Source organism: Leucoraja erinacea, chromosome 38 (genome assembly GCF_028641065.1).
Source record: "Leucoraja erinacea ecotype New England chromosome 38, Leri_hhj_1, whole genome shotgun sequence".
NCBI classification, from domain to species: domain Eukaryota; kingdom Metazoa; phylum Chordata; class Chondrichthyes; order Rajiformes; family Rajidae; genus Leucoraja; species Leucoraja erinaceus.
The window spans coordinates 5684696-5699114 of NC_073414.1; the positions used below are offsets into that span (position 1 = coordinate 5684696).

Genomic DNA, 14419 nt, shown 5'->3' on the forward strand with positions numbered 1-14419 from the left:
TCTGCAGGATAGTGCTAGTGTACGGGGGAGATCGCTGGTCGGCACAGACTCGATGGGCCGAAGGGGCAGTATCCGTTCTGTGTCTCTAAAGTCTATAGAACAATATGGGCCACCTCTTGTGCAGTCATGGGCTTGTTTTATAACTGTGGTTTTGTGCAACTGCCTTGTTTTTGAGTCGCAGTGATTTTTCTTTCCTTGTTCTTGCGTAACTTGTGTATAAACTTTGTCGACCACAAGAAACTGCTGATGTTGGAATCTTGAACAAGTTGCCGGAGGAACTCAGCGGGTCAAGGCAATATCTGGGGAGGGAAACGGAAGGACAACATGGTGGAGGGAGCGGACAGATGACTTTTCAGTTCAGGACCTTTCTTCAGACTTGTCTTGAAGATTGATCACAGTGTCTGTGCCTCACCCATACTTGTGCAGTAAAGGACAACAAACAGTGGGGCTTGACTGGGATTGAACTCAGGACTCTGCTGCTGTGAGGCGTTAGCTCGGCCAGCCGTGCTGCTGTGCCACCCATTGTTAGTTCAGCAGCTCTGCATTGTTAAAGTGCGGCTTGAAATTCAATTTCCCACTGCCCTCAACCCCGAGTTACCATCAATGGGAGGTTTCATGTGCAGGATTTAACCCCGACCTCCCACATTCCACACATCCATTCCCAGGGACCCAGCAAGCAGTGAAATGCTTGTTTCTCCAGGGAGTTTCTCCAGCTTTTTTGTGTAACCTTCGATTCTCCAGCATCTGCAGTTCCCTCTTAAAAACTAAAAGCAGTGAAATGTCCTTGGGAGCATTTTTCGCCCAGTGAAAAGTTCACACTCGCACAAACTGATAGCAGGGTAGCTCAGCATTGACGTGGGGAGCGGCTGTGTGCGGTGCAGCTCCATTCTATGCCCCCCCCCCCTTGCTGGCCAAAGGTTTGGATCCCAGGATGTGTGAGGGTGTTGCCACACTTTGGGGACAAGTGACAAAGTGTCTTGGCCACAGCAAGCAAGAGCAAAGGCCAGGATTACCACAAAGCACAGCAAAGGTCTGAATGACAATAAAGGATCTATCTAAATGCACTTCAGATGTTCTTGGTGCCGACTGCTTCATCTAGGGGCATTTCCACCAATGCCCCAACTTACAAAGCAAGCATGGGCCGATACATCTTGATGGGTCTCCAAATCTGAGGAAAGACAGTCTTGCCATAGAGGGAGTACAGGGAAGGTTCACCAGTTTCTTCCCAGCTGTTATCAGGCAACTGAATCATCCTACCACAACCAGAGAGCAGTCCTGAACTACTATCTACCTCTTTGATGACCCTCGGGTCAGACATTGCTGACTTTATCTTGCACTAAACGCAATTCCCATATCATGATCTGAGGAAGGACATTCTTGCCATAGAGGGAGTACAGAGAAGGTTCACCAGACTGATTCCTGGGATGGCAGGACTTTCATATGAAGAAAGACTGGATAGACTCGGCTTGTACTCGCTAGAATTGAGAAGATTGAGGGGGGATCTTATAGAAACTTACAAAATTCTTAAGGGGTTGGACTGGCTAGATGCAGGAAGATTGTTCCTGATGTTGGGGAAGTCCAGGACAAGGGGTCACAGTTTAAGGATAAGGGGGAAATCTTTTAGGACTGAGATGAGAAAAACATTTTTCACACAGAGTGTGGTGAATCTGTGGAATTCTCTGCCACAGAAGGTAGTTGAGGCCAGTTCATTGGCTATATTTAAGAGGGAGTTAGATGTGGCCCTTGTGGCTAAAGGGATCAGGGGGGTATGGAGAGAAAGCAGGTACAGGATACTGAGTTGGATGATCAGCCATGATCATATTGAATGGCTGTGCAGGCTCGAAGGGCCGAATGGCCTACTCCTGCACCTACTTTCTATGTTTCTATGAGGTACAGTCACATCTGGTGCAGACCTTGATACCGTCAGGCTTGGCTTGGGTATAATGGGGGTGTCGTAGGCAGTTTGCCCACTGCACCAGTGTGCTGCCCACTGGCAGTCTACCCAGTGTACCAATGCCCTATCCACTGGCAATCTGCCCAGGTCAGTGCACTGGGCACTAGCAGTCTATCCAAACAGTGCCCCATGCACCCGTCTACCCAGTGGACCAGTGTGCTGCCCACTGGCAGTCTATCCAGTGAACTAATGTCCTGTGCACTGGCAGTATATCCAGTGGAACAGTGCCCCACCCACTGGCAGTCTATCCAGTGTTCCAACACCCCATTCGCTGGCTATTTAACCAGTGGACCAGTGGCAACTGCCCCAAGGACAAATACCCCATCACTGTCATTGTGTCCAGTGAACCAGTTCCACACCCACTGGCAGCCTGCCCAGCGAATTATTAACCCACCACCGGAGGCCTGTCCAGAAGACCCCCCCTCCCACTCGATTCACTGTACACACTCGAGTACACACAGTCAAGTCACATTTATTTATATAGCACATAATAATAATAATAATAATGTTTATTTATATAGCATTTTTCAACAAAACCAGTATTTGAACCAAAGTGCTTTACAGAGATTGATTAAATTAATTGAACAGATCAATGCAATAAATCCATATAAATCAAAAAAGAGAAAAAGAAAAAGACACAGAAACAGTACACTATAGAAATCAACATGAAACGTCCCCCCACAGCAGAATTCACTGCGAGGGAAGGCACTAAAAATATCCAGTTCTCCCCTTCATAGTCCACCCGAGGTTGAAAAAAAACAACTCTCGTTGGCCAAAGTGCTTTACATTTGTTATAAGAATAGTATAAACAAACAAACGACATAGATATATACATATAGCCCTCGCTCAGTGGACGTCAGGAAAAGCAACAGAACACACAAAATACATTTGAACACAAACATCCACCACAGTGACTCCTCCACATTCCTCACTGTGATGGGAGGCGAAGAAAAGTCCAAATCTCTTCCCTTCTTTGTTTAAGAGGGAACTGCAGATGCTGGAGAATCGAAGGTTACACAGAAAAACTGGAGAAACTCAGCGGGTGCAGCAGCATCTATGGAGCGAAGGAAATAGGCAACGTTTCGGGCCGAAACCCTTCTTCAGAAGGGTTTCGGCCCGAAACGTTGCCTATTTCCTTCGCTCCATAGATGCTGCTGCACCCGCTGAGTTTCTCCAGTTTTTCTGTGTAACCCTCTTCCCTTCTTTGTTCTCCAGCAGTCGGTGACCTCTAACCTTCCATTGACGGGATGATCTTACTCCCATAGCTGGCAGCGGGCCTCCTCGTCGAGGTCTGGATACAGTGGACCAGTGCCCTCTGCACTGGCAGCCCACCCAGAGGATCAGCACACTGCCCACTGGCAATCTGCCCGGTAGACCAGTACTCCATCGCTGGCAGAGTATCCAGACCCTGACGAGGAGGCCCACCGCTGGCTACAGGAGTAAGATCATCCCGTCAACGGAAGGTTAGAGGCCCCCGACCGCTGGAGGACAAAGAAGGGAAGGGATTTTCTTCACCTTCCATCACAGTGAGGAATGTGGAGGAGTCACTGTGGTGGATGTGTGTGTTAAAATGTATTTTGTGTGTTCTGCTGCTTTTTATTAGAAACATAGACACATAGAAATTAGGTGCAGGAGTAGGCCATTCGGCCCTTCGAGCCTGCACCGCCATTCAATATGATCATGGCTGATCATCCAACTCAGTATCCCGTACCTGCCTTCTCTCCATACCCCCTGATCCCCTTAGCCACAAGGGCCACATCTAACTCCCTCTTAAATATAGCTAACTTTTTATTAGTATGACTGTGTGGCAAATCAAATTCCTCATGTGTTGCAAAACATACTTGGTTAATAAAGTACGATTATGATTATGATGATTGTCTACTGGTCTAATGATCAGCCATGATCACATTGAATGGCGGTGCAGGCTCGAAGGGCCGAATGGCCTACTCCTGCACCAATTGTCTATTGTCTACATATTATTATGACTGTATAGCAAATCAAATTCCTCGTATGCTGAAAGACTGGATAGACTTGGTTTATACTCTCTAGAATTTAGGAGATTGAGAGGGGATCTTATAGAAACTTACAAAATTCTTAAGGGGTTGGACAGGCTAGATGCAGGAAGATTGTTCCCGATGTTAGGGAAGTCCAGGACAAGGGGTCACAGCTTAAGGATAAAGGGGAAATCCTTTAAAACCGAGATGAGAAGAACTTTTTTCACGCAGAGAGTGGTGAATCTCTGGAACTCTCTGCCACAGAGGGTAGTTGAGGCCAGTTCATTGGCTATATTTAAGAGGGAGTTAGATGTGGCCCTTGTGGCTAAGGGGATCAGGGGGTATGGAGAGAAGGCAGGTACGGGATACTGAGTTGGATGATCAGCCATGATCATATTGAATGGCGGTGCAGGCTCGAAGGGCCGAATGGCTACTCCTGCACCTAATTTCTATGTTTCTATGCTGCAAAACATACTTGTCTAATAAAGTATGATTATCCACTGGTAGCCCATCCAGTGATCCAGTGCCCCCTGCGCTTAGCATGCCCAGAGGACCAATAGCCCACACACTGGCAATCTGCCCAGTGGACCAGTACCCCGTCACTGCCAGAGTATCTAGTGACCTCAGCTCCATCCAGTTGCCCATCGCCCTACCCACTGGCATCAACCCAGACTCTCCTCTCGATCCCCCTCCCCCTCCCCCCCAGCCTTGACCATCCCGGTCACACCTCAGTCTACAACGTCCCCACTTGGTGCAAATAAATGTCTTTCGAAAATAGAAATGATGATCTAAAAAAAAACCTCCTCTCTCACACACACACAAACACAGAATTTTCCAATCAGATACAAAACTTCACCCTCCCCACACACACACACACACCCTGCCAACATTAACAGAATCCAAACAGGGATCACAGCCGACAGAAAACATGGTCAAGTCGTCTCCTGTGGCCTCCACATTAATTAATTAATTAATTGACCACCCACCCCACTAGCGCACACCCCGCTCTCCCCTCCCTCCCTCCTCAATAGAAGGGTTTCGACCCGAAACGTTGCCTATTTCCTTCGCTCCATAGATGCTGCTGCACCCTGAGTTTCTCCAGCATTTTTGTCCCCCCTTAAGACACACCGCGTTTAAAGGTGGTCTTACAAAATAAGACCTGAATGGAATTTTACCTGTTTTTCCACACAGATCACTAAGGGGGAAACAAGAGGCATCTTTCGCAAGAGATTGCAGATACATACAGAGAGTAAATTCAACTGTACCAACTCACTTTCAACTTCAATGGTCCCGGGGAAAGTTAAGAGATTCTCACCTTCTGTGGCTGGATGCTCGGTGGACTGAGACAGAGAGTTGTTGGCCCATATGCAAAGAAACAGCAGACACGCTCCTCGCATTTTTTCTCTCTCTCTCTCTGTCTTTCTCTCAAGACGGATCGCAGGTTCTTTAATTCATAAATACATACAGTATTCCTCCCTCTCCGGGCCAGCGAGAGATTCACATTGGGCCCCGGACTCGTTCACTCACTCCGAGGGGCAACAGTATAAACTTTCCACAAACAAAAAAAAAGTTGTTTCAACTTTCTGCGGGACGAGGAGCGGTTCCCTTTCTCCCTGAGCCTCTGAGAACCAAATGTGAGGATCCCGTTCCACTGAAGTGTGTGTGTGTGTGTGTGTGTGTGGGAGGGGACAAGGGTGGACCAAACACACACAAAAAAAGTTAGGCAGCAACTTTTTGAAAAGGAAAAAAAAGTAGCAAATCGGCGCCTGCACAACCGCAGAAACGCTGACACACTGGTTGGAAAAAAACTCGAGAAAAAATAAGCACATCTGAAAAGTATCCCAAATTGAGTTTCCTGGTGTTAAAACGTAAAATCTGTAAATCCACTCTGCAACCTGGCCCCTTGAGGAGGCGGCCAACTCTACACTCCTCCTCCTCACCAGTCGAGAGGGTGGACCACACTCCTTCAACCGTTTGCTGATGAGGTCCCTTGTTAAGGTACCATCAGGTTACAAATACATTGGGACAGCCAGAAGATTTTTAGACACAAAATGGATCGATGGATTTAAGAGAGAGTTGGATAGAGCTCTAGGGGCTAGTGGAGTCAAGGGATATGGGGAGAAGGCAGGCACGGGTTATTGATAGGGGACATAGAAACATAGAAATTAGGTGCAGGAGTAGGCCATTCGGCCCTTCGAGCCTGCACCGCCATTCAATATTATCATGGCTGATCATCCAACTCAGTATCCCGTACCTGCCTTCTCTCCATACCCCCTGATCCCCTTAGCCACAAGGGCCACATCTAACTCCCTCTTAAATATAGCCAATGAACTGGCCTCAACTACCCTCTGTGGCAGAGAGTTCCGCCATCTCTGTGTGAAAAAATCATCTCGGTTTTGATCAGCCGATGTGGTGCTGGCTCGAAGGGCCGAATGGCCTCCTCCTGCACCTATTTTCCATGTTTCTAAAATGCTGGAGTAACTCAGCGGGTCAGGCAGCATCACTGGAGAAAATAAATAGGTGGTGTTTCGGGCCGAGACCCTTCTTCAGACTGCATACAGGACTAGTTTAGAGAGATATGGACCTAAACTGGGGCAGAGGATTAGTGTAGATAGGACGGCATAGACATGTTGGGCCGAAGGGCCTGTATGGCAAGTATGACACTATTGGATGTATTGACACTAACAATGTATGAAGGGTTTTCGCACAGCTTTGGTTGTTGTATATATCTTTCATTCTGAATGAATTTTATTTTTGGAATTTAAAAAAATTGCAGGGTTAAAAAATGTTCCTTTCTCCTCATAGCCACATGATTCAGGGAGGTACAGCACAGAGACAGCTATATTTAAGAGGGAGTTAGATGTGGCTAAAGGGATCAGGGGGTATGGAGAGAAGGCAGGTACAGGATACTGAGTTGGATGATCAGCCATGATCATATTGAATGGCGGTGCAGGCTCGAAGGGCCGAATGGCCTCTACTCCTGCAATGTTATGTTTCTATGTTAACAGGCCTTTCAGCCTGTTGAGTCTGTACTGGCCACCGACCACTTACAAAGAGTCATAGTCATACAGTGTGGAAAGAGGCCCTTTGGCCCAACTTGCCCACTCAACCAACATGTCCCATCTACACCAGTCCCACCTGCCTGCATTTGGCCCATATCCCTCTAAACCCGTCCTATCCATGTACATGTCTAATTGTTTCTTAAACGCAGCAATAGTCCAGTCCCTGCCTCAACTACCTCCACCGGCAGCTTGTTCCATACACCCACCACCCTTTATGTGAAATAGTTACCCCTCAGATTCCTATTAAATCTTTCCCCCTTTCACCTTAAGTGCTCTGGTTCAAGATTTCCCTATTATCTCCGGGTGCTCTGGTTTCCTCCCACCCTCCAAAGACGCACAGGTTTATAGGTTAATTGACTTCAGTAAAATTGAAAATTGTCCCTAGTGTGTAGGATAGTGCTAATGTATGGGGCGATCACTGGTCGCTGCAGACTCGGTGGGCTGAAGGGCCAGTTACCGCACCGTATCTTTAAAGTCTAAAATCTAAAGGTTCAGGAACAGCTTATTCCCAACAACCATCAGGCCCTTGAACATTATGCCACACTAAACTCAGCAATTATGAATTTCTAGTGACAATGTTTGGGTGCACTACAGACTTTGGTTTATGCACTAATATTACACTTAATCATTTATTGAATTTAGTTATCATTCTGACGTATTATCTGTGTGTATTGCATTTACAGACCTTTGAAGCTGCTGCAAGAGAGCAATGTTTATCTCCGAGGATCCTCCAGTGCTTCTACGCAGCGGCGGTGGAACGCATCTTGTCCGGGAACATTACCATCTGGTTCGGGAATTGCTCTGCCAAGGGCAAGAAGGCTCTGCAGAGAGTAGTGCGTTCGGCCGAACGCACTATGGGAACTTCACTCATCCCCCTGCAGGAACTATACAACCTTCTCTCCATACCTCCAGAGCAAACAAAAAATCATGAGAGACCTCTTCCTCCCCCTAGCAACGGACTGTTCCAGCCGCTACGGTCAGGCAAACGCCAGGGTTGCCATGCAGTGAGAACGGAGAGGTTGAGAAGGAGTTTCTTCTCATCAATTCGGACTGTAAAAGGCCTTTCCCCACCAGGGACTAACTCTACAGAACGTTTTTCCTTCTATTATTTATTATGTAAAAGAATATGTGTGTTATGATTGCCTTATAACCCCTTGGTTGTTTTTGTGTTTGTTTTTGCACAAAAGTCCCCGAGCATTGCCACTTTCATTTCACTAAACATCAAGTATATCCAGTCTGACAAATAAATGACTTGACTTGACTTGACTTGACTTGACTTGATGACATGTTCAGCTGAAGAATTTGAGACTTCTATGGCAAGGGTCCCTTCCTCCCCATAATCACATTGCCTGTCCGTTCCCTTCCACAGATGCTGCCTGACCCATTGAGTTTCTCCAGCAGTGGAAACGGGGAACTGCAGATGCCGGTTTGCGGAAAAGGTCACAAAGTGCTGGAGTAACTCAGTGAGTCAGACAGCATCTCTGGAGAACATGGATGGGTGACGCAGCACCATGCTAAACTATTTATTTAAGAAGGAACTGCAGATGCTGGAAAATCGAAGGTAGACAAAAATGCTGGAGAAACTCAGCGGGTGAGGCAGCATCTATGGAGCGAAGGAATTGGCGACGTTTCCAACTCACATATATGTGTGTGATATATATGCACGGGTGTTACATATACACACGAGCACATAAAAAACTAATAAAGAATAATGGTGTAATAATATCAATAAGTCTATGTAATTCAGAGCTTATTGGAGGTTTAAGAAGGAACTGCAGATGCTGGTAAAATCGAAGGTAGACGAAAATGCTGGAGAAACTCAGCGGGTGCAGCAGCATCTATGGAGCGGAGGAAATAGGCAACCCTTCTTTGGGCCCTTATTGGGGGTTGTTGTGTCCAATAGCCTGATGGCTGTAGAGAAGAAGCTGTTCCTGAACCTAGACGTTACAGATTTGAAGCTCCTGTACCTTCTTCCCGCGTTAAATTCCGTGCCAGTGGAAAACCTAATCGTGACGTTGGGGGTGGGGAGCGACTTGGGAGAGTCCTGGCCTGCATGGAAACGTAGCCCAGGCCCAGCACGCCAGAAGAGCCTTCAGGAGAACTGGAAAAGCAGCAAGACACTGGAGAAATAAATACACAAAAGGGTTTTGAAAGCTGTGCTCCACAGCAGGCAGGTTTTACACTTCATTGAGAATTGCCTTTGTCTGCTGGGGCAGCATGGGGTCTGGTGTAAATGATGTGAGAAGTCTTGCCTTCCTTTGAAGTCAGACATGCCTTTTATTTGAGGGATTTTCTTTTTGGTCAACAATTGTCAAGAATCTTTTTCATTCAGGCTGGCGAATGTAAACAGCCTATAGATTCTGAAGACGGTCTGAAGAAGGGTTTCGGCCCGAAACGTTGCCTATCTCCTTCGCTCCATAGATGCTGCTGCACCCGCTGAGTTTCTCCAGCTTTTTTTGTCTAGCTTGAAGTTTGTAGTTTCGTTGGTGTTTGTAGTGTTCGATAACTTGATGGTTGTTGGGAAGAAGTTGTTCCTAAACCTGGACATCACAATTTCCAGACTTGTATACATACGTCTGGGGTAACAACATATCTGGGGTAACAACATATCGCCCAGAGCGCAGAGGGAGAATGAGGATGTAACTTTAAGACTTTTGCCTCCATCACAGTGAGGAGGTGCCTGGTGAACTCATTGTGGTGGATGTTAATTTGTGTTTATTGTGTGTTATGTTGTTTATTATTATATATATGGCTGCAGGCAACGACATTTCGTTCAGACCAAAAGGTCTGAATGACAAATAATGGATCTAATCTAATCTAATCTAATCTTGATTCCTGGGATGTCAGGACTGTCTTATGAAGAAAGACTGGATAGACTTGGTTTATACTCTCTAGAATTTAGGGGATTGAGAGGGGATCTTATAGAAACGTACAAAATTCTTAAGGGGTTGGACAGGCTAGATGCAGAAAGATTGTTCCCGATGTTAGGGAAGTCCAGGACAAGGGGTCACACCTTAAGGATAAGGGGGAAATCCTTTAAAACCGAGATGAGAAGAACTTTTTTCACACAGAGAGTGGTGAATCTCTGGAACTCTCTGCCACAGAGGGTAGTTGAGGCCACAGTTCATTGGCTATATTTAAGAGGGAGTTAGATGTGGCCCTTGTGGCTAAGGGGATCAGGGGGTATGGAGAGAAGGCAGGTACGGGATACTGAGTTGGATGATCAGCCATGATCATATTGAATGGCGGTGCAGGCTCGAAGGGCCGAATGGCCTACTCCTGCACCTAATTTCTATGTTTCTGTTTCTAATCTGAGTTACTCCAGCATTTTGTGTCTACCCATACACTAGTTCTGTATTATCCCAGTTCTGCATCCTCCATATTAGGGTCAATTTACAAAAGGCAATTAACCGACTTCGACGTCTTTGGAATGTGCGGGGAAATTGGAGCAGCCGTAGGAAAGCCCACCTGGTCACAGGGAAAACATGCAAACTCCACACAGACAGCATCTGGGGTCAGGATCGAACCTGGCTCTCTGGCGCTGTGAGGCAGTAGCTCTACCGCTGCCCTACCTTGCCGCCCTTTAGATTTCCTTTAGAGATACAGAGTGGATACAGGCCCTTCGGCCCACCGAGTCTGTGCTGACCTGTGATCCCTGTACGCTAGCATTATCCCACACACTAGGGAGAATTTACAATTTACAGAAGTCAATGAATGTACAAACCTTTACGAATTTGGAATGTGCCGGGAAACTGGAGCACCCGGAGGAAAACTCACGCGGTCACAGGGAGAACGTGCAAACTCCACAGAGACAGCACCTGGGGTCAGGATCGAACCTGGATCTCTGGCGCTGTGAGTCTGTGGCTCTACCCGCTGAGCCACCGAGTGCTCGTATATTTCCCACTCCATTTAAACTCAGCAGGTTGATTGAAAAATGTGTCATCGTGTAAAAAATTGCTTGGGTATTAGTGATAGTAACAACGCCGTGAAATCTACTAGTCCCCTTCCGCCAAAGTCCAGGGGTGGCGGATCATTGGAATTTTACGCTGCATTGTGTGGCATGTAACAGGTGCCGCTGTTAACAGCCGCGGGCAATTATAACGGACATGGACTTCTAATATAGAGGAACTGATGAATAATATTGAATGGGCTGATGACTCAGTATGTAAGGATTCACTTTAGAGTTGCAATCAAAAATGGCAATGACTAATCAGCAAGCCATTGTTTAGTTTAGTTCAGTTTAGTTTAGTTTAGTGCAGTTAAGTTTAGATTAGTTTAGAGATTCAGAGTGGAAACAGGCCCTTCGTCCCACTGAGTCCGCACCGACCAGCGATTAACCCCTGCACATTAGCACTATCCTAACACCATCCAACACACACTATTGGGGACAATTTTACATTTATACCAAAACAATTAACCCACACGCTACATCCTTGGAGTGTGGGAGGAAACCGAAGATCTTGGAGAAAACCCACTCAGGTCACGAGGAGAATGTACAAACTCCGTACAGACAGCACCCGTAGTCGGGATCGAACCCGGGTCTCTGGCGCGGTGAGGCAGTAAGTCTACCACTGTGCTACTGTACCGCCCGGTTCTATGTTATCCCACTTTCTCATCCACTCCCTACACACTAGAGCCAATTTTACAGAGACCAATAAACGGACAAAGCTGCATGTCTTTGGGATGTCTTTGGGATCTGGGAGGAAACCAGAGCACCAGGAGGAAACCCATGCGATCACAGGGAGAATTTGTAAATTCCACCCGAGCTCAGGATTGAACCCGGGTCTCTGTCGCTGTGCGTCAGTGGCTCAAAATCATTTAAAAATATAATAATAATAATAATAATGTTTATTTATATAGCACTTTTCAACAAAACCAGTAATTGAACCAAAGTGCTTTACAGAGATTGATTAAATTAATTGAACAGATCAAATGTCAATATATCCATACAAAACAAAAAAGAGAAAAAAGAAAAAAGACACAGAACAGTACACTATAGAAATCAACATGAAACGTACCCCCACAGCAGAATTCACTGTGAGGGAAGGCACTAAAAATATCCAGTTCTCCCCTCATAGTCCACCCGAGGTCGGGGTCTATATGTGTCAATATATATGAAAAGGATGTAAAAGAGAGCGATCTAAGGAAAACATAGGAAATGGGAACTTGTGGTCAAGGGGAACCAAAATAGACCTAACAGGAACTTTGACTAAGCTGATTTTTGAAACTTAAGAACTTGGGGCAGCATGGTGGTGCAACGGTAGAGTTGCTGCCTTACAGCCCCAGAGACTCGAGTTCAATCCCACTCTCTGCACACTCGGAGTTAGCACATTCTTCCGGCCCGCGACCCGCGTGGGTTTTCTCCGAGATCTTTGATTTTCCTCCCATACTCCAATAACGAACAGGTTTGTAGGTTAATTGGCTTGGTATAAATGTAAATTGTCCCTGGTGTGTGTAGGGTAGTGTTAATGTACGGGGATCTCTGGTCGGTGCGGACTCGGTGGGCGAAAGGGTCTGTCTCCGTGCTGTAAACTAAACGAAACTAACTAGAAAGAGATTTGACACTCAACAGGAACAAAAGCATGGATTGTGCAACTGGCCTCGACAACAGGATGTTAAGGACATGACTTGTGTGACAGAATTGTGTGTAGTTCTGGATGTTCTTTAGGAAGGATGTGGAGGCTGTAGAGAGGGTGCAGAAGACTTTAACCAGATTGCTACTGGGATTTGAAGGTGTTACCTATAAGGAGAGGTTGAACAAACTTGGATTTTTATTTCAGTTTTTTTTTTAAAAATATTTTATTTAAAAAAAATCTAAATTATTTTTTTTTATAGATAGGAGGATGGTGAGAAAAAAAATGGCATTGTAAAGAATTTCTGGAACGTCGGAAGCTGAGAGGACACCCAACAGAAGTATATAAAATCAGGAGAGGCATAGAAAGGGCAGACATGTATGTAAATGCAGTACACATAGATAATACCAAATAATTATAAATAAATTCAATAAATTATTAACCGTAATATTAGTGCATAAACCAAAGTCTATAGTGCAACCAAATATAGTCAATAAAAGTTCATAGTTGCTGAGTTTGATGTTATGTAGTCATAAGGTCTTAAGTGATAGGAGCAGAATTAGACCATTCGGCCCATCAAGTCTACTCCACCATTCAATCATGTCTGATCTATCTTTCCCTTTTAACCCCATACTCCTGCCTTCTCCTGGGATGTCAGGACTTTCATATGAAGAAAGACTGGATAGACTCGGCTTGTACTCGCTAGAATTTAGACGATTGAGGGGGGATCTTATAGAAACTTACAAAATTCTTAAGGGGTTGGACTGGCTAGATGCAGGAAGATTATTCCCGATGTTGGGGAAGTCCAGGACAAGGGGTCACAGTTTAAAGATAAAGGGGAAATCCTTTAGGACCGAGATGAGAAAAACATTTTTCACACAGAGAGTGGTGAATCTCTGGAGCTCTCTGCCACAGAAGGTAGTTGAGGCCAGTTCATTGGCTATATTTAAGAGGGAGTTAGATGTGGCCCTTGTGGCTAAAGGGATCAGGGGGTATGGAGAGAAGGCAGGTACAGGATACTGAGTTGGATGATCAGCCATGATCATATTGAATGGCGCTGCAGGCTCAAAGGGCCTAATGGCCTACTCCTGCACCTATTTTCTATGTTTCTATGTCTAAGTTTCTATGTTTCTCCCCATAAACACTTATCAAATACTTATAAAGAATTAATTGACTTGCCGTCCACAGCCATCCATGGCAATAAATTCCACAGATTCACCACCCTCTGACTAAAGGCATTCTGAAGGGTCTGAGGAAGAATCTCGACCAGAACTGTCACCCATTCCTTTTCTCCATGAATGCAGCCTGACCCGCTGCGTTACTCCCACTTCATGTATCTATCTTCAGAATAAACCAGCATCTGTAGTTCCTTCCTACACAAATTCCTCCTCATCTCCTTTCTAAAGGTTCGTCATTTCATTCTGAGGCTGTGGCCTCTGGTCCTAGATTCTCCCACTGGTGGAACCACCCTCTTCACATCCACTCTATCCAGTTCCCACTGTAGAGCAGAGAGCTCCTCCTCCCTATCTCTCCCAGCGGGGTTATGAAATGCAAGCAGAACTATCTGGAGTCGCACACATTCCCGAGGCCTGGAATGTGCAGCAGGGAGGCTCATTCCCAAGTCCCAGACAACTCCGTTGTTCAACCTCTCCTCAAAGTTCACGCAATTCCCACATAAGCCTCTTCAGAAAAATATACTTGTGGATATTTACACAGCAGGGAAGCAGGAAAGCAGTCAATCTATCAAAGACTTTATTGTCATTCAAAAATACACCAACAAATGCAAGTCTGAACGAAATGTTGTTGCATCTGACTCACCGTGCAACATAAAATAAC

The 14419-nt window shown here is 45.8% G+C and overlaps 1 protein-coding gene across 1 annotated transcript in view; it reads right to left on the bottom strand.

The window, feature by feature from the left end:
- The window catches only part of LOC129714061 (tyrosine-protein kinase receptor UFO-like), a 98240-nt gene extending 92410 nt beyond the window's left edge, over positions 1-5830 (bottom strand). The window contains exon 1 of the mRNA XM_055663519.1: positions 5264-5830. Coding sequence (XP_055519494.1) covers positions 5264-5345 — 82 coding nt within the window. The 5' untranslated portion in view covers positions 5346-5830. The remainder of the gene's footprint in view (positions 1-5263) is intronic.
- Between the last annotated feature and the right edge of the window lie 8589 nt (positions 5831-14419).